The sequence below is a fragment of the Ranitomeya variabilis genome, chromosome 2 (assembly GCF_051348905.1).
Source record: "Ranitomeya variabilis isolate aRanVar5 chromosome 2, aRanVar5.hap1, whole genome shotgun sequence".
In the NCBI taxonomy this organism is placed as follows: domain Eukaryota; kingdom Metazoa; phylum Chordata; class Amphibia; order Anura; family Dendrobatidae; genus Ranitomeya; species Ranitomeya variabilis.
The window spans coordinates 275,287,060-275,307,436 of record NC_135233.1 but is presented as its reverse complement, the minus strand read 5'-3'; the positions used below and the strand labels follow the sequence as shown (position 1 = coordinate 275,307,436).

Here is a 20,377-nt window from a genome sequence, read left to right as displayed (position 1 = left end):
ATTGACATCCTACCTGCCTTCTCTTTATATACTTCAGATGCACAATCTCTAAGAATGGGAGGGGTAATCTGAATCCTATTAGCGGACGAATCCCGCGAAGCAGTAGTAAGTCGTAACAGTAATGTATAAATAAATTTGTGAAGAAGCTTAAGCTTCAGGGGATTACAAGATGAGGGGGAGAAATACTACTTAACCTTTTGGTCTAGAGTTGAACATATTGGAATCAGCTATCAAGAGTTATATAGTCACTTAAGCAGTGATGTGGAGGTTAGTGCACGTAGAACAGCACACCATCCATCTGCAAATCCCAACATGTGACAAAAGGTTGAGACTTGGGGCATTTCCATTTAGTCTATTAGGCGGAGCATTATAGATGCATCCCGGGTATGCATTTTAAAATTTTCCTTATTTTTACATAGATTACTATGTACAGTAATCTAAACACACTATCAGTATTATAATTAAAGGTCTAATGAAACTGATAGTGAGAAGGCCCAAAGGTGGGGAGATTTTTTGGATCAGGGTAAGGATTACTGCTCTAACTGTAAAGAACCCTTTCCTATTTGGCTGCTGGAATTGCCTTTCTTCCACCCGTAATGAGTGCCCCCTGGGCCTTAGTATGGTCTTTGGAAGTAATAAGTTGTATAGTACGGCCATTTTTCCAAAGTATTACAGGAGATGATTTTCAGCTTGACAACACCAAGACCACGTGTTGTTCATGCTATAAGCATCCTGGCCTAAATGTGCTACCAGTGCCTGCAGCGTTTCCAGACTTGTCTCCAATAGTGCTCAATGGGTGGTAGTTGCAAAGGGAGCTGCCAGCAGCGGATTTTGATTTATATGCCCAAGCGCATTCAGTATGGAAGAACATTCCTCTGACAGCCATTAGTAACCTTATTTTTAACAGCCAAACTGTGTAAGTACGGGGATTTCTGCACATGGTGCTCATACTCTATATCGAATAAATCAAAATGTTTTGAAAGTTGTCCAAAAAGAAAAGAAAAAAAGTAGTTAGCACTCACCAAGCCCATTGCTGTGAAAGTCTTTATTAGGACATGGACAGGGAGAACATGATGTCTAAAGGATGACAGCTGTTTCGTGCTACATGCGCTTCCACAGATCCCCACAGATAGGGGATCTGTGGAAGCGCATGTAGCGCGAAACAGCTGTCATCCTTTAGACATCATGTTCTCCCTGTCCATGTCCTAATAAAGACTTTCACAGCAACGGGCTTGGTGAGTGCAAACTACTTTTTTTCTTTTCTTTTTGGATGTCATGCACTTTTTTGGTTATGCACCCCTAGTGCCCATGCAATGAGTAGGAGGTAAAGGCACTGGTACAGCATTTCACAGCACGCAGATAGGTGATCGTGTATGCAGCAGTGCGGTTATACATCTTTTCTTCTCTTTGGACATTTTGAAAGTTGTGTTTTCATTTTTTCAACATTTTCATACCATTAACATGCCTATCGATCCTGTAATTTTCATAATGCCATTCCATCTTGGTATTGCCATGTCCTTGTTGAGAAGACTATTAAATGCATAAAAACATGATTAAAGTATTATATAAATAGTGCTTGTTATCATTATACCAATAGAGAAGTGATCACACCTAATCATATCATAAATAAAAATCAAGCTGCCATTACTGGTATAATATTTATTAACACTATAGTAATAGACATACAAATATTTCAAGTCACTGAACATTCCCTAACAAACATTTAGGTCTATCGTTAATAATAATTATAAAAAAATATTGCGGAACTATAAATCAACCCATTCTCAAAAATTTTTTACACCATACAAGAAGTTTCTGTGAGTAATATAAAAATACCCCACAGTGTTATACAGCTTTACCAATTCCAAATGGGCCAGTGGTACAGTGGGTTAAATAAGTATTTGATACACTGCCGATTTTGCAAGTTTTCCCACCTACAGAGAATGTAGAGGTCTGTCATTTTTTATCATACCACCTTTTAGAGACAGAATCTAAAAATATAAAACAGAAAATCACATTGTATGATTTTTACATTTGCATTTTATTGCAAATCTATTGCAAATTTATTCATTTGCATTTTATTGCATAAAATAAGTATTTAATACAATAGAAAAACAGAACTTAATAACTGGTACAAAAACCTTTGTTTGCAATTACAGAGGTCATATGTTTCCTGTAGTTCTTGACCAAGTTTGTGGACACTGCAGGGTTTTTGGCCTACTCCTCCATACAGATCTTCTTCTGATCTTTCAGGTTCGAGGTTGTCGCTGGTCAACATTGACTTTCAGCTCCCCTATTGGGATCAGGTCTGGAGACTGCCTAGGCTGTTATGGACCTGGTGGTTAGGAGCACCTGAAATGACCTGATGGTTAAAATGGAAAAACCTGGGACAAGCTCTGAGGAAGTGGTAACTCTACTGACCGCAATCCCTAATCCTATCACACACACTAGAAATAGCCGTGGAGCGTACCTAACTCTCCCTAGACGCCTCTTCACAGCCTAAGAGCTAACTACCCCTAAAGATAGAAATAGCAGCCTACCTTGCCTCAGAGAAATTCCCCAAAGTAAAGGTAGCCCCCCACAAATATTGACTGAGTTAAGAGGAAGTAACAAACACAGGAATGAAACAGATTTTAGCAAAGGAGGCCGAATCTTCTCTAGACAGACAGAGGATAGGAAAGGGAACTATGCGGTCAGTAATAAAAACTACAAAAACCACGCAGAGTGTGCAAAAAGACCTCCACACCGACTCACGGTGTGGAGGTGCAGCTCTGCACCCCCAGAGCTTCCAGCTAGCAAGGAAATATCATAATAGCAGGCTGGACTGAAACATAGCATGTACTGAGAAATATATTAAAAAACCAATAAACAGCAAATGAACTAGCGAGGACTTAGCTTCTGCTGGAGTAGACAGGTCATCTGAGAAATCCAAGAGAGATCTGAACCAGTACTGAGACATTGACAGCTGGCATGGACTAACGACCTGGGCAGAGTTAAATAGGGAAGCGAGCAGAAGCAATAAACGAGAGCAGCTGAGAAAGCCAACCTCAAAGATCAGCAGTTCCACTCAAAGCCACCAGAGGGTGTCCAAGGACAGAACTCACCAAAGTACCATTCACGACCACAGGAGGGAGCCCGAGAACGGAATTCACAACACTAGGCCACTCCAGGACCTTGAAATGCTTCTTACAGAGCCACTCCTTAGTTTCCCTGGCTGTATGTTTCGGGTCATTGTCATGCTGGAAGACCCTGCCACAACCTATCTTCAATGCTCTAACTGAGGGAAGGAGGTTGCTGGCCAAAATCTTACGATACATGACCCCATCCATCCTACCTTCAATACAGTGCAATTGCTCTGTCCCCTTTGCAGAAAAGCACGACCAACAAATGATGTTTCCCTCACCATGCTTCACAGTGGGGACAGTGTTCTTGGGGTTGTACTCATCCTTCTTCCTCCAAACACAGCGAGTGGAGTTGATACCAAAAAGTTCTATTTGGGTCTCATCTGACCGCATAACCTTTTCCCATACCTCCATGCCCTGCAGGATTTTAATTCATGACGGCATAGTGTGTTACTAACAGTAATGTTGAGATTGTGGTCCCAGCCCTGTCCAGGTCATTGACCAGGTCCTTCCATGTAGTTCTGGGTTGATTTTTGACTCTACTCAGAATTATCCTTACCCCACGAGGCGAAACCCTGCATGGAGCCCCAGACAATAATAATTGTGCCAACAGTTGTTGCCTTCTCACCAAGCTGCTTCCCTATTGTCCTGTAACCTATTCCAGCCTTGTGCAGGTCTGCAATTTTATCCCTGGTGTCCTTAGACAGCTCTTTGGTCTTGGCCATGGTGGAGAGATTGGAGTGCGATTGATTGATTGAGTGAGAGTGTGGACATGTGTCTTTTATATAGTTAATGAGTTCAAACAGGTGCAATTAATAAATGTAATGAGTGCAGAGTAGGAGGTCTTCTTACAGAAAAACTAACAGGTCTATGAGAACCAGAATTCTTGCTGGTTGGTAGGTGATCAAATGCTTATTTCATGCAATAAAATGCAATTTCAATATTTAGAAATCATACAATTTTCTCGGTTTTTATTTTTAGATTCTGTCTCTCACAGTTGATGTGTACCTACGATAAAAATTACAGACCTCTCGATTCTTTGTAGGTGGTAAAATTTGCAAAATTGTCAGTGTATCAAATACTTATTTTCCCCATTGTATCCTAATTAGCACTGAGTGGTCAAAGCTCCTATAATACTGGGGATTTTCCATTAACTGTGTGTGTATAGTAAAACTGTAAAGCAGGGTATATAAGGATGGGATAGACATATGGGAATTGAACCTATCTAACACATCAACAATGTGACAAGGACCTATGCTACTCCCATTCTCTATCACTGGGTGTTGGTACAGTCCCCCAACCCAAAGACTATAGAACGAGGTGATTGCTTATTTACTTCTGTATGTTTGTTATTCTTTTATTGAATCTTTTGATATTTTGTATGTTTCTTTGTATCTTACACCTAAGTAAACTATATATTTGCACTCAAATGTTTGTCAATCTCTTTATTCTCTCAATTCTTGAATCCCCACTAATACACATTTAAAGAAAGCTACAGAAAAAATCCATATGAAGTCTCAACTTCAGTTTGTCAGTGGAAAAGGTGATACAGTCTACACTATTTTCCTGCCGTGTTTGCTGTGCAGATTAGTCTATTTTTGTGCATCTTTACCTTGCGTGTCATCACGTGTCATTAAGTAACTCCCTCATCTAAGAGCTATGTAACTGCACAGTGTTCATGCTTGAGCTAAAGCCACAGGTCTGTGGGTTATGAGACGCCTTATGGTTTCCTTCCGACTCAATCCTCCTTAATACCATGCTTTAACTGCAATACAAGCAGTGGAGTACATTTGCTTTACAGCTGTAATCCAATACTACACCAGGTGAGCATTTTTCCAACTTATAAACGTTGCATTAGCTGCAGCCATTGATACACTGCAAATTAATGATATATCTAACGGATTATTGTATCTACGTATGTCACAATCTAAAACACACCTACCATTCCTATGTCTGATATTACATAAGGAAATGAATGACGGCATTGGCCCCAGCTGTAGCAGTGCAATGTTTCATGCCTGCAAATACAAGAGGGCGAGAACTGCAAGAACTGAGATGTATCCCATACATTAGATATCACTTACGTACATATATACTATAGAGCTGCTCTTTATCATTTACTGGGATAGGTGGCTCATACTTATCAAAGTGTTTATCACAAAGTTTTATCACAGTTTATCAAAGTGTTTATCACAAAGTTTTATCACAGCTTATCAAACTTTATCACAAAATTTTATCACAGTTTATCAAACTATCACAAAGTTTTATCAGTTTATCAAACTATCCCAAAGTTTTATCACAGTCTATCAAACTATCCCAAAGTTTTATCACAGTTTATCAAACTATCACACAGTTTTATCACAGTCTATCAAACTATCCCAAAGTTTTATCAGTTTATCAAACTATCACAAAGTTTTATCACAGTCTATCAAACTATCCCAAAGTTTTATCAGTTTATCAAACTATCACAAAGTTTTATCACAGTCTATCAAACTATCCCAAAGTTTTATCACAGTTTATCAAACTATCACACAGTTTTATCACAGTTTATCAAACTATCACACAGTTTTATCACAGTCTATCAAACTATCACAAAGTTTTATCACAGTTTATCAAAGTGTTTGTCACAAAGTTTTATCACAGTTTGTCAAAGTTTATCACAAAGTGTTATCACAATTTATCTAAGTGTTTATCAGAAAGTGTTATCACAATTTATTAAACTATTTATCACAAAGTTTTCTTTTTCATAAGAGGGACACTTGGAAGGTATTCACTTTACACTAATTACACATTTATCAAGGCAATGAGCCACTGACATAATAATTAGCCACAACACCTACAATAGCAGCAAAAGAAAACTTTGATAGCTGGATGTTTTATGTGTCCATTTCTTAAGGAATGTAATAAAAGCGTAACAACAACAAAAAAAAAATTCTCAAAACAGAGCAACATATAAGAAGTATAATAAAGATGTGATTTCAATAATTTCAGGTTGAAATAGCAATGCTATTAAAGAAAGTGCTGTCAATTTCCCAAATCCTTTTTATCTTCTTTACAAATATTGCCGCATAAAAATAAAGATAAACTGATACAAATAAAATCAAGCGGCATAATAATAACTACAAGAACCATAAGAATAGTAGTAATAATAGTAATAAATATCCATCTGGACCTAAAACAAGATACATATTTATTCTCTTTCATCCAGATTGATGTATTAGAGCAGGGTTTATATGTGCTCAGACTATGTACGCTGACCTAAGGGTAGAGCTATGTTCTCACGAGGTGTGATTTCTGTATGCAAAAATCTGCTTTGTACAGTAGCAGCTGAAATCTAAAGTGTAAACTGATCGCTGTCGTGGATTTGAATTGCAAAGGGAAATGTGTTGAAAATCTGCATAAGAAATTCCTCAGCCGATGCGGTCCGTGGGAACGTACCCTAAAAGTAAACACATGACACATCATACTTTTGCCATTTTTTAATTTGTATACAAGTGGGTAGGATGGCAATTTGTTTCCTAATATTACTTTAGAGAAAAAAATGATTTTTTTTCTTGCCATAATTGCAAGTATTTATAAATGTGTAGCTATATTAAAATAGAAGAAAATACAGCAGCTGCACACTGTTATAGAGAGACATGTTCAATCACTTTGAGGATTGCTCCTAGAATGAATACTATACAATACTATACAATACTATACAAACAGCAGGGTGGTCCGTTTGAATTGCCTTTTCTAGATGGGAAGTAGAGTTATGTAATCTTGTATTTTTTCCTATTATATTTACTAGCGCTTTAATTATAACTAGCAGTGAAGATGACTCAGTAAAAAAAATGAGGATTATTATATATAGGGGTTTAGGGAATAACATTACACTATAGTCACTGCCGAGTCTTGGTAATCTACAATACAGTTAGCAAAAATTCCATTAAGGTCTTAAAGACTAAATTCAAAGGATGTATGTTAGGTATGGTTCAAGAGTCAAGAATCCAAGGGGCCACTGTGGGGGTCCATACTTCATACATGTAGTCTATATACACAGAACATCCATAATCTATCATGTGTGGACATGAGCGTATCTCCATCACTAAGATTCACATGTCCACTGAAAGTAACTTCAAAAGTATCATCACCGAAAATCCTAAATCAGCAACAAAAGAATTGCATATAAAAACGTAAAAAAAAACAGGATTGAAGTTATTATTTAAAACATCTAGATAGTTATTAAACTATCTGACAATAATTCATTTCTATACTTTAAGATGTATTTATTTAATAACGTAATATGTTTCTCAGTCAGTATTCAATTTATGCCCAAAAATCCAAGCAGTGGATTTACTCATGTCTTTTATTTTATGCCGGCATTTTTCAAACAACCTTGAAAGCAGAATGACAGCTAGTAAAATGTTTTACATGAAACTGACCCTGATATTAATTATGGATATGTTCAGATAAGGGTCCGGTAATGTTTGTACTGGGGGTTATCAACTACTTATCTATTCTATTGTAAGAAAGAGATCGCATTGTACCATTAAAATAAAATTATTTTGACTTTATTAATTGGTTTGAAAATGTCATAGATTCACAACAATTGATAATAATTATAATAATTTTAGTGCTGTTTCATGTCAAAGAGCGAAAAAGCAGCCACAGGCAGACAGCGTACCTGGGTGCTGTGCCTCCAAGGCAATCACCAAACTTCAGTGTAAAAGATAAAATATGGAGGCAGCACACCAGTTAAAGGTGAAAAAAAGTGCTATTTAACCCATTCATGACCTTGGGATTTTCCGTTTTTCCGTATTTTGCTCCCCCTTTTCCCAGAGCCATAACTTTTTTATTTTTCCGTCAATATGGCCATGTGAGGGCTTATTTTTTGTGAAACAAGTTGTACTTTTGAATGACATCATTGGTTTTAGCATGTCGTGTACTAGAAAACGCGAAAAAAATTCCAAGTGCAGTGAAATTGCAAAAAAAAGTGCAATCCCACACTTGTTTTTTGATTGGCTTTTTTACTAGGTTCACTAAATGCTAAAACTGACCTGCCATTATGATTTTCCAGGTGATTACGAGTTCATAGACACCTAACATGTCTAGGTTATTTTTTATCTAAGTGGTGAAAAAAAATTCCAAACTTTGCTAAAAAAAAAATAAAAATTGTGCCATTTTCCAATACCCGTAGCATCTCCATTTTTCATGATCTGGGGTCGGGCGAGGGCTTATTTTTTGCGTGCTGAGCTGGTATTTTTAATGATAGAATTTTGGTGCAGATACACTCTTTTGATCGCCCGTTATTGCATTTTAATGCAATGTCGCGGCGACCAAAAAAATTAATTCTGGCGTTTCAAATTTTTTTCTCACTACGCCGTTTAGCGATCAGGTTAATCCTTTTTTTTCTTGATAGATCGGGCGATTCTGAACCCGGCGATACCAAATATGTGTAGGTTTGATTTTTTTTATTGATTTATATTGAATGGGGCGAAAGGGGGGTGATTTAAACTTTTATATTTTTTTATTTTTTTCACTTTTTTCACTTTTTTTTTTACTTTTGCCATGCTTCAATAGCCTCCATAGGAGGCTAGAAGCTGGCACAACGCGATCGGCTTTGCTACATAGCAGCGATTATCAGATCGCTGCTATGCAGCAGAAATGCAGGTGTGCTATGAGCGCCGACCACAGGGGGGCGCTCACAGCAGGCCTGCATCAGTAACCATAGAGGTCTCAAGGACCTCTATGGTTACCGTTCTGACGCATCGCTGACGCCCGATCATGTGACGGGGTCGGCGATGTGCTCATTTCCGGCTGCCCGGCCGGAAGCGCCAGTTAAATGCCGCTGTCAGCGTTTGACAGCAGCATTTAACTAGTTAATAGCGGTGGGTGAATCGCGATTTCACCCACCGCTATTGCAGGCACATGTCAGCTGTTCAAAACAGCTGACATGTCCCGGCTTTAATGTGGGCTCACTGCTGGAGCCCTGCATCAAAGCGCGGTATCTGACCTCGGACGTACTATCCCGTCCGAGGTCAGAAAGAGGTTAATAGCCCGAAATGGTGACGTTTCGGCTCAGGGATGTAAGCCATTTTTTGTCATATATATATACAGTACAGACCAAAAGTTTGGACACACCTCATTTAAAGATTGTTCTGTATTTTCATGACTATGAAAATTGTACATTCACACTGAAGGCATCAAAACTATGAATTAACACATGTGAAATTATATACTTAACAAAAAAGTGTGAAACAACTGAAATTATGTCTTATATTCTAGGTTCTTCAAAGTAGCCATCTTTTGCTTTGATGACTGCTTTGCACACTCTTGGCATTCTCTTGATGAGCTTCAAGAGGTAGTCACCGGGAATGGTTTTCACTTCACAGGTCTGCCCTGTCAGGTTTAATAAGTGGGATTTCTTGCCTTATAAATGGGGTTGGGACCATCAGTTGTGTTGTGCAGAAGTCTGGTGGATACACAGCTGATAGTCCTACTGAATAGACTGTTAGAATTTGTATTATGGCAAGAAAAAAGCAGCTAAGTAAAGAAAAACGAGTGGCGATCATTACTTTAAGAAATGAAGGTCAGTCAGTCCGAAAAATTGGGAAAACTTTGAAAGTGTCCCCAAGCGCAGTGGCAAAAACCATCAATCGCTACAAAGAAACTGGCTCACATTAGGACCATGGAGGAGGAGGTGTGATGGTGTGGGGGTGCTTTGCTGGTGACACTTGGGGATTTATTCAAAATTGAAGGTATACTGAACCAGCATGGCTACCACAGCATCTTGCAGCGGCATGCTATTCCATCCGGTTTGTGTTTAGTTGGACCATCATTTATTTTTCAACAGGACAATGAGCCCAATCGCACCTCCAGGCTGTGTAAAGGCTATTTGACCAAGAAGGAGAGTGATGGGGTGCTACGCCAGATGACCTGGCCTCCACAGTCACCAGACCTGAACCCAATCGAGATGGTTTGGGGTGAGCTGGACCGGAGAGTGAAGGCAAAAGGGCCAACAAGTGGTAAGCATCTCTGGGAACTCCTTAAAGATTGTTGGAGGACCATTCCCGTTGACTACCTCTTGAAGCTCATCAAGAGAATGCCAAGAGTGTGCAAAGCAGTCATCAAAGCAAAAGGTGGCTACTATGAAGAACCTAGAATATAAGACATGATTTCAGTTGTTTCACACTTTTTTGTTATGTATATAATTCCACATGTGTTAATTCATAGTTTTGAAGCCTTCAGTGTGAATGTACAATTTTCATAGTCATGAAAATACAGAAAAATCTTTAAATGAGAAGGTGTGTCCAAACTTTTGGTCTATACTGTGTGTATATATACATGTTGAGCCTTTTTCAATATACATTGCCAGGGTCTTCAAACCATAGGAGAAAAACACATTTGATCAACTAAATGTACCTACAAGTAAGCCTGTAAGACTGAACATGTTATTGTTTTGTCACATTTTGGAAACGGTCATAACATTATCTAATACTGTTACATTTCTCTTTTTTATTTGAAGGCGTTTTATCGAGCCCATAAGGAACATGTGTGAATGTTGGTACCATGCTGAATTAAGCCAAATGTATGCCGAACAGTTGCTGAACCGTAATGGACGAGACGGCGCCTTTCTTGTGCGGCAGAGTGAGTCTGTCGGTGGAGCATTTGCCATCTGCCTTATGTGAGTGATTATTTACAATGTTTTAGTCCTTCTTTTATATTTCTTCTTCATGCTCTAATATGGGAAATCAGGCTATCAGTTACCGGCCAATGCATTTACCGTATATCAGGGTGGAACTGTTCACAGACTTAGAGAACCTGCTAATAAATCCAGATTCGGAGACAATAAAACAATCTATAAAGTTCAGCAAAACACAACCCTGGGATGTTTCTCCAAGTTAGGAGTCCTGGCAATGCATTGCAATGCAGGACACGGGATGTTCATGAGATCACTGTTGGCAAGTGGAAAGGAGTTCAGAGATAAAAATTAGTTCCTTCGAGTCTTGATACATTTAGAGAATTACTGTATACTTTTCATTGTATTTTGTAAAAGGGATTTTTAAAGTGGTTGTTTAACGCTCCACTTTAATGCTTAAAATTACAAAATAAAGTATTGTCACTTTATCAACCCCCTGCTGCTACCCCACCAGTGCTGTCTCTCCACTGGTCTCTGTACTTCTTTGCTTTAAATGAGCATGTGATCGATATAATGGAGGAGGTCGGGCAGGAGATTGATATGGTAAATTTATAAACTTTCATTATTTTTAATCAAGCACTCCTATCAAAATTTCTATTTTCTTATTATATTGCAATTGTCACATTATATAACATTGTGCACGTACAATTGTTCATTTTGCCTTTCTACCAAGTTAATTCTTCTGTCTTCCATTAGGTCTATGACATCACGATTAAATACTGACAAACTGAATCCTTCAAGCTCTATGTAGAAACAGGAGGTCAATTTTCCCTGTATGAGTCATAAGTCAGTGCCAAAACTCCCTACCGGGGGGGGGGGGGAGCAGCTGGGTCAGGAGTTGAAAAGAGGGATGACTCATGCAGGGACAAGAGACTTCCTTTTTCTAGGTAGTGCAGAGAAAATAGAAGAATGAACTGTGCCAAAACGGAGGACATTATACAGTATGGTGGCCACAATAGGGTCATTATAACTTTATTAAGGCAAAAATTGGAGAATTAGTACTATAGGGGCAACATTGGGGCCAGAATGGGTGGGCATTATTACTATATGGGGTGCATTATAGTTGTATGAGGGTCCCAATGGGGGTCATTATACTGTCTTGGGGTCACCACCATGGTTGCTACCCCAGTAGTTGCCTGATAACTGTGTCAGTATGAAGCTTTCGATATTATACCACTTAATTTGGTGGCTGAAATTATATTATGAATATGCAGGACATGCTTTCATTACTGTCTGATAGTGGGGTGTATGCATGTGCGGGGCTTATTTTAAGCCCCAGACTATTAATATACCCCCTGACAACAGCACTTACCTCTCAGGCAATAACTATGGCGAAGACGATGGTGGAAACTGGTAAGATAGTGTCAATATTTACAGTGAAACAAGTACTGTATCAACATTGGCTGAAAGGCCACTCTGCCAGGAAGAAGCCATTACTCTAAAAGAAAGATAAAAAAGCCAGATTAATGTTTGCAAATGCACACAGGAACAAAGACCTTAATGTTTGGAGACATCTCGTGTGTTCTGATGAAACTAGAATTGAACTTTTGGGCATAATGACCATCATTACGTTTGGAGGAAAAAGGGAGAAGCTTGGAAGCCTAAGAACACCATCCCAACTGTGAAACATGGGGGTGGCAGCATCATGTTGTGGGGTTGTTTTGCTGCAGGAGGGACTGGTACACTTCACAAAAGAGATGGCATCATGACAAAAGAAGATTATGTGGCAATACTGAAGCAACATCTCAAGACATCAGCCAGGAAGTTAAAGCTTGGGCGGAAATGAGTCTTCCAAATGAACAATGACCCGAAGCATACTGACAAAATGGTAACAAAGTGGCTTAAGGATAACAAAGTCAATGTTTTGGAGTGGCCATCACAAAGCCCTGCTCTAAATCCTATTGAAAATTTATGGGCAAAGCTGAAAAGACAGGTGCGAGCAAGGTGACCTACAAACCCGGATCAGTTACACCAGTTTTGTCAGGAGGACTGGGGCCGAATTCCAACCAACTATTGTGAGAAGCTTGTGGAAGGATATCCCAAATGTTTGACCCAAGTCATTCAGTTTAAGGGTAATGGTACCAAATACTAATGAAATGTACAGTATGTAAACTTTTGATGTTGCAATAAGTAATAACAATTACTTAAAACATTCTCTCTCAGTATTCTGGCACTTCGCAAATATTAATAATTATGGTAATCTTAACTGACCTAAAATGGTTTATTCTGATTTAATGTCAGATATTGAGAAAAACATGCATATGTGTCTTTTTATATAATGTATGTAGACTTCTGGATTCAACTGTATAGATACTGATGAGCAAAATGGTAACAATGTTTTGAATTTTGACATTTAGGCTCCATATCTCACCATTGACTACTGCTTCAAACGTGAGACTACCATCATTTTATACACAATCATCTTGGCTATCTCTTACGTAATTTTTACTTGCCACTATTTAGCATATGATTAGTTATGCAGATTCTTGTCATGTCAGTGTATTGTTACTGTGTTTTCCTGGTCTTGGAAAAATCTTTTTTTTCTGTATACTACAAATTACAACCTGTTCTCACATTTCCTAACAGAGTGTGTTATTAGATTGATTCACAAGTGAAATGTCACTGGTTTGAATCAATGACCAGCCGTGAAGTAGATTTCCCAAGAAAAGTGAAACAGCATCATCCAGCACATCGATAGCAGTCTCTCGGCCAAGAAAATTTCCAAACCGTATCATGTGAGTGCCGTGACAGTTGGAAGAATATGAAATGAAGTCTGTCTATCCATTCGAAAGTCAAGAGGTGGACATCCAGGCAAATATCAGAGTCAAAAAGTTGGCTCATCGCTAGGTCTATCAGTTCTAGCACAACAAATATGACACTAGAGATGGCTTCGTGTAACGAACGGAAACGGAGGCACAGATGTAGAAGTTCACATTTGTATTTATTGAGGTTAAATGTGGAACCACTAGACCACGGTCCAGGGGGCTCCGAAGGGGGCGTTACTGCATGAGCCCCAGACACCCGTAGTAAGTCCCCTTGATCAGGGATGGACAGAATGAAATGCCTGGAGGACACGGGTGCTACCTTCAGTTAGACCCCGTACTCATGGCAGCTGTCCCAGCGGAACAGACGGACCAGCAGGGTTAGCGGATGCTGCAGAGCTGACCGGAAGATACCAGGTGTTCGAGTAGAAGCTGGTACCGGGAGTACTGGCATAGTTCGGAAGAGCGGCAGGCAGACTGGCGGGACTAGACGGGTCCAGCATAGATAGTGCGGATGCAGTCCAGAATAACCGGGTAACAGGTAGCAGAGGATCTGTGGAGACAGGCAGTGTAAGCGGAGTACTTGGCAGATACTTCAGAAACAGAAGCGCATGTAAACAGGAACCGGACGTTAGCAACAGTGGATACTTGTTGCTCCGGCACCCTCCCTATGGTGGAGGGACTAGAAATAGTAGCCAACCACACGCTATTGGTTAGACAACTTTTGGAAAATGCACACTATCTCTTTAAGAGACCGGGAGTGAGCATGCATGCGACCTAAGAACCCTGCCTGGGAACCTGCTGGCCACACACCAGGAAGCAGGAGAGGAAGGAGGGGCAGAGGCTGCATCCAGACAGCGTGGAGCCAGCAAAGAGTGGGAGTCCCGACGGAGACCCCTTGGAGGTACAGGAAACGGACCGAGTGTAACACTTCGTAATAGTGAGATCACAGATGTTCATGCAAGTGTAGGGGACGGGGATCTGGCGAGCCGTACAGACGGGTGGAACCATTGTTGCCGGGAGTCAGGGTTCCGGGGGACGGATTTAAAGGGCGGATGAGAAGCCAGGCGGAGGTGACAGGAGACAGAGTGACGCAGGGAGAGGGGTGGATTAAGGAAAAAGCGCGCGAAAGCAGGGGCAGAGAAGCGCGGGAAAACTCTGAGGAGGGGGAACTGCAGCGCAGTTGTCGTGTGTGTGCAGGCCGCAGTGAGACTTGCTGGAAACAGGGGGAGAACGTGCAGCCGACGCTGCGGACAATTACCAGAGCCCCCAGAAAGCGGTGCAACCGTCGTCAGCGACCCCCAAAGCAGAGGGGTAGCGCTGATCATCTCCGGGACAGTATTACCGCGCTCCCCGGGAGTATCTTGCCGGAAACTTCTCCGGTCCCTCCTGGGTTTGTCTCAGCTGTCACTGATATGGATTACTTCGCTAATTCTCCTCGAAAAGACTCCTCTTTGGACTTGGAAACTGTTACCCCGGACCAACGTCCGCCTGCAGGGGGTGACGCAGCACCGCAACAGACATTCTGGACTCGCATTTGCACCTGGGCCCGTCGACGGAGGACACCTCCTTCCCCCGCCATCAGGACTACGTCGCTGACGGAGCTTCACCATCAGGACTGCATCGCTGAAACGGCGCTGATAAGTGAACTTTGTTGACTTTGACTTGTTAGGGGGGTCGCTAGTGAGGCGCTGTCGCGTTCCGCGGGTATAGTTCAAGGCGCCCAAATAGTAGATAGGATTTACTGTGAAATTGTGAACTTGTATTTTAGTTCCCTGCGTGGAAAACTGTTGTCATCTTTGTTGGGTTGGAAGTTAAAGGAAAGTTAAAAACGTTACTTGCTTTCTGGCTCCTTTTTGTCCCTGCATCCTTCTTTACCTGCGGTCCCTTCACAAGCACCGTGCAACACACGTTACACAAGTTTGGAATGGTGGTATGAAAAAAGTTGAAGATGCCTCAATGCCAAAATCGCCATAAAAAGTGTCGGCTCAAGTTTGCCAAAAAGTGGACAGGAGATGATTGGAAATGGGTGATTTGCAGCTATGAGACGTAAGTCAATTGACTAGGCTCTGATGGGTGCAAATGGGTCTGGAAGAAACAAGGGAAAAAGGGGTTAATGAATCGAGACATTGAAGGAACTGTCAAATTCAGTGGAGTAGACATGATGAGGTGGGTTTGTTTCACAGCCAAAGGTGTTGGATACTTGACCAGGATCGATGGTTGTCTCAATGCTGAGATACATGTGAGTATCACACAAGACAAGTTACTTAGAACATTCGACTACTGTAAATATGAAAAGGACAACATAGTGGTCCATTAGGACAATGACGTGAAGCATAGGTGGTAGTGCTGGTATTACTCTATTGTAAAATATTGGATATTAATAAAACATTTCTTTTGTTAGCTTTTCTTTTTAAGTTACAAGGATTTATCATGGTATAGTTATTGCATTAATTAAGAAAAAAAAGGTTACAAATAAAATATTATACTTTTTTTGTTTACCATAAGGTACCTTCAGCAAGTGCACACTTATCGTGTCTTACCAGATGAGAACGGATTACTCTCAGTTCAGGTGCGTACGTAGAAAACAAAGCATACTGTATGTAAATGTGTAATAAAATGTGTATATTTGATTTCTACATGTACTCTGATCTACTCAGGCTGCTATTGACCCCCAAAACACTATAATTTGCAGTGAGTTCCTCCCCTCCATTCCTAATTGTTTCACTTATGATGAAAATCATGAGATGCTGTCATCATCAAGAGATGTTTAAACAATGTACACGTGGCCAAAAGTTTTGATTACAACACAAATTACGGTTTTCATAAAGATTGCTGCTCCACTTTTTATAGTGGCAATTTGCTTTAACCCTAGATTGTTATTAAAATTGATCATATTAATTCTAAAACATTGCAAAGTTATTTCCTGTTATGAAAATACTTTATCTTAATCACAAAAAACTTTTCCACTAAATTCTGGGCATGTTAAAAATGACCTGCTTGTATTATTTCAGTATTCTTTTCGCTAGCTCAGGAGAAAGTGTTAACAAAGACAAGACAGTTAATATCACTATGTCATGCTGGTTGAATGATAAAAGCTGACTGGTTGCTTTATTAGAAGGAAGGTGATGCTTGAAATCCTTTTTCTGTTAAACATGGTTACTTTAAATGAAACCTTTGCAGTCATTATTGCTTTGCATCACAAAAGGTTTTACAGGCAAGGACATTGCTTTTTGTAATTTTGCCACTTCATTTCAGCAATCGGATTAATAAGACCTTCAAAAAGAGAGGTTGAATTGTTTTGAAGAAGTCTTCCAAAAAATTCTAGCAAGTTCCAGGGCCATCTACTAAGGAGGATTCAGCTCTGGGATTGTTTCAACACAAGTTCAGCGCTTAGCTTCCAGCCAATCGCCTCGACGCGATCATGGTCTGTCCATGCATCGGGACACCTGCATCTATGGCATAACTGGTTCTATACCCTGCCTCCTGATGAACCGTATGACGGGGAAATGCGTCGAGGCGATTGGCTGGAAGCTAAGTGTCCTTGGGCTAACACCCTTCTTTGCTTTCCTCTGAATCATCCATCAGTGCCTATAAAATTGCATATCGCTGAAAGTTTTGGATGTCAGCTATGATGGACTATTTATCATCATTTGAACCAGGCTTCACTTGTTTGGTGATTTGACCTCCCCCTTGTTTATTCTCTATCTATTTTTTCTGGAGTCCTATTGAATATAGGTTGTGTGTATCTATGAAGTGGCCATCATAGCCAACACATTATAGGATTTTTTATAGCTATACGCAAGTGCAATTTTTTTTTAGCTGTAGTCTATTTCTGGCTATTAGGAATATATGCATGGGGGAAGTAAAGTATTTTGTGCATTATAACCCTCTATTTATCTAGTGCTTTCCTTTCATTTCTTTTATAATGCTTATTGTTTTCCCACCTATAGCCTGATAGAAAAAAATAGGGCTAGCTGGGGATAGCCGCCGTTGAGTGGGGGTGCCAAAAAATAGCTTCTATCCGGGTGCCAACCTCCACTGACAGGAAGCGACAGCAGCCAAGCGTAGGGATAATGCTAGGTTATGTGCACGGCTAGATCTATTGTGTTTCACTGGGATTAGGTATTTTTAATGTTTACATTAAATATAATATGTTTTTTAAGGGACTACATGTTACACAGTTGATTATTTTCCCTGACCTTATATATATTTTTTGTGTTCGGTCAAACAAGACACAGAATTTTCTATAAACTCTAAACACTGATTAGACAAGAATGGGCTGTCATCAGTCTGAATTCGGCCCAAAAGCTGATATGTCAATAAAAGTGTAAAAACTTATGAAATGTGGTAATAGTACTTCAGGAACCAAAATAAATCTGACTAAATATTTTAAAACACTAAGGCTACTTTCACACTAGCGTTGTGCACTGCACGTCGCTATGCGACGTTGAGGCGCACCGACGCTAACTGTGAATGCGCCGCACAACGGGGCAACGGATGCAGTTTTCCAACGCATCCGCTGCCCCATTGTGAGGTTCGGGGAGGCGGGGGCGGAGTTCCGGCCGCGCATGCGCGGTCGGAAATGCTGCAGACGCACCAAAAAACATTACAAGCAATGTTTTTTGGTGGCGACGGTCCGACGCAACACGACGCAACCGTCGCACGACGGTTGCGACATGTGGCAATGCGTCGCACTGCGTCGCTAATAAAAGTCTTTGGAGAAAAACGCATCCTGCAAGCACTTTTGCAGGATGCGTTTTTTCTGCAAAACGACGCACGACGCTAGTGTGAAAGTAGACTAAAGCAGCATTTGTGAAAAACCAAAATTTGAGTCAGTGTGAAAACTTTGGCCACAAGTATATAAGAAAAATACAATGCATCTCTTTGTATATCTGATGTAACCCTCCACATTTTCTTTCTGCCTCACATTATTTTCTGCATACTCTTCATGATTTGGTTTCCTTTCATAGCCACAGAAATGAGAGATGTTACAGCTTAAAGTAAATTTTATTACCCAACAGTATGTGTCAACCAATTCCCACATGTCAGAAATTAATAATGTGTGTTTAATATCAAAAGAAAGAAATCTGGGGGAGTATAAGTTTTTGGTTGTTGTAGACATAATTTACTAGAATTCTCAAAGGGTTTTTAGAATGCAAAGGCAATTTTCACAAGTAAGGACATTTTAGCTTTAGACACTTAATACTGTATATTGCAATCAGGTTAGTGAGTAATCTAATCCTAACTGTAGTGCAGGCTTGGACTGGCCCATAGGAGAACAGGAGAATCCTCCGGTGGGCCCCTTTGCAAGAGTGGGCCACTACCCTCTTATATGAGCAGTACCTGGCACAATTTACTTGAATCACTATGTACAGACAGAGGCAGCATCTTATTCATTTACTAATATACTCAGTTCATCTGTTATATACATTTGTGATTGAGGATAATGTCACATTTGAATGTAGCTGAAAAGTGGCACCTTGGAGTTGGTTACTGGTGGGCCCTTGGCACCCCAGTCCGACACAGCCATAGTGCCTATCACTGCTACAAAGTATCCATCTTATGATGTAGGTACACAACATGTCCGGCTTTTTCATATTTATGATGAATTGATTATAAAGAGATGCACTGTACGATATATTCAAAGGAGTTTCCCATTTGCAAAGTACATTTTAATTAATATATCTTGAAATAATAATCATTTCCATAATGGATGTGTTCAAATAAAATGTTCCTGTGCTGAGATAATCTTATAAATGTGCCCCTGCTGTGTACTGGGAATTGCTGTGTTTGACCATGCAGGGACATGGCCTGATGATCATACCACATCTGCTGGGCAGGGGAAGAAGCAAAAGAGAGTATACAGACAGGACAGCACGAGGGCACAAATGAGGCAAAACATTTCACTGCCTATTTTTAAGCGATGTTTTATCTGAAAGTAAGAATAATTTGTGATCCCGCACTGTCCGGTCTGTATCCTCTCTTTTGTGTCCTCCCCTGCCAAGGAGATGTGGAATGATTAGATCATGTTCCTGTATGGTCAGACACAGCCATTATACCCTACATAAAAAGGGCACATTTATTAGATTATCTCAGCACAGGAATTTTTTTTAAACACATCCAATTGTGGAGCTTATTATTATTCAAAGATCTATTGATTAAAGTGTTGATTAAAATTAACTTAGTTTGTGGAAACATCTCTTTACGGCTAGGATGACATATACACAGTGCTCCTGTCACGGGTTTACCATGACAGAGAGGGACCAGAAGACCGCAGCATCTGATTTCAAGTACTTCTGCACTGATTAGAAACACTTCTCCTTCTGATAGCAGTGCAGGGGTTAGAGTTCAGCTTAGAGTCTCTGAAGCATTCCTGTTGGATGATCTCAGCTGTTCAGTATTGGCCACTCCCTTCTCTTATATATACTTGTCTATGGCAATCTGGATTGCCAGTGTTAGTCTTATACTGCCTGGTGTGGAGTACAGGTGTCGGTTGTTGGTAAAGACATTTGCAGTGTTGATCTGTGACTGTTGCTTGGTGTTTCGGCTGTCTGCAAATCCTCATCCTCTCCTATTTGGTTTGGTTTTGTGTTTCGGGTGGAAGCTGTCCTATCTGAGGTATGTGGGACGTTCAATTCGTTTCCGATACACCGATCTCTGGATTTAACTATTTTGAATTTTTATGGTGGTATCCAGAAAGTTGATTTCCATTTTTGTATGGACCAATGTTAAATTTATGGTTGGATGAATTGTATTAAATTTATCATGGAATTTTAGAAGTTCTTGTTCCGTTTCAGTCCAGATTATTA

The 20,377-nt window shown here is 40.1% G+C and overlaps 1 protein-coding gene across 1 annotated transcript in view; it reads left to right on the top strand.

Annotated features, from left to right (window-relative positions):
• Positions 1–4,827: 4,827 nt before the first annotated feature.
• LOC143805505 (phosphatidylinositol 3,4,5-trisphosphate 5-phosphatase 2B-like) overlaps positions 4,828–20,377 on the top strand; it is a 100,998-nt gene continuing 85,448 nt past the window's right edge. The window contains exons 1-3 of the mRNA XM_077284952.1: positions 4,828–4,945; positions 10,630–10,788; positions 16,074–16,137. Of these exons, the coding sequence (XP_077141067.1) occupies positions 10,655–10,788; positions 16,074–16,137 (198 nt within the window). The 5' untranslated portion in view covers positions 4,828–4,945; positions 10,630–10,654. The remainder of the gene's footprint in view (positions 4,946–10,629; positions 10,789–16,073; positions 16,138–20,377) is intronic.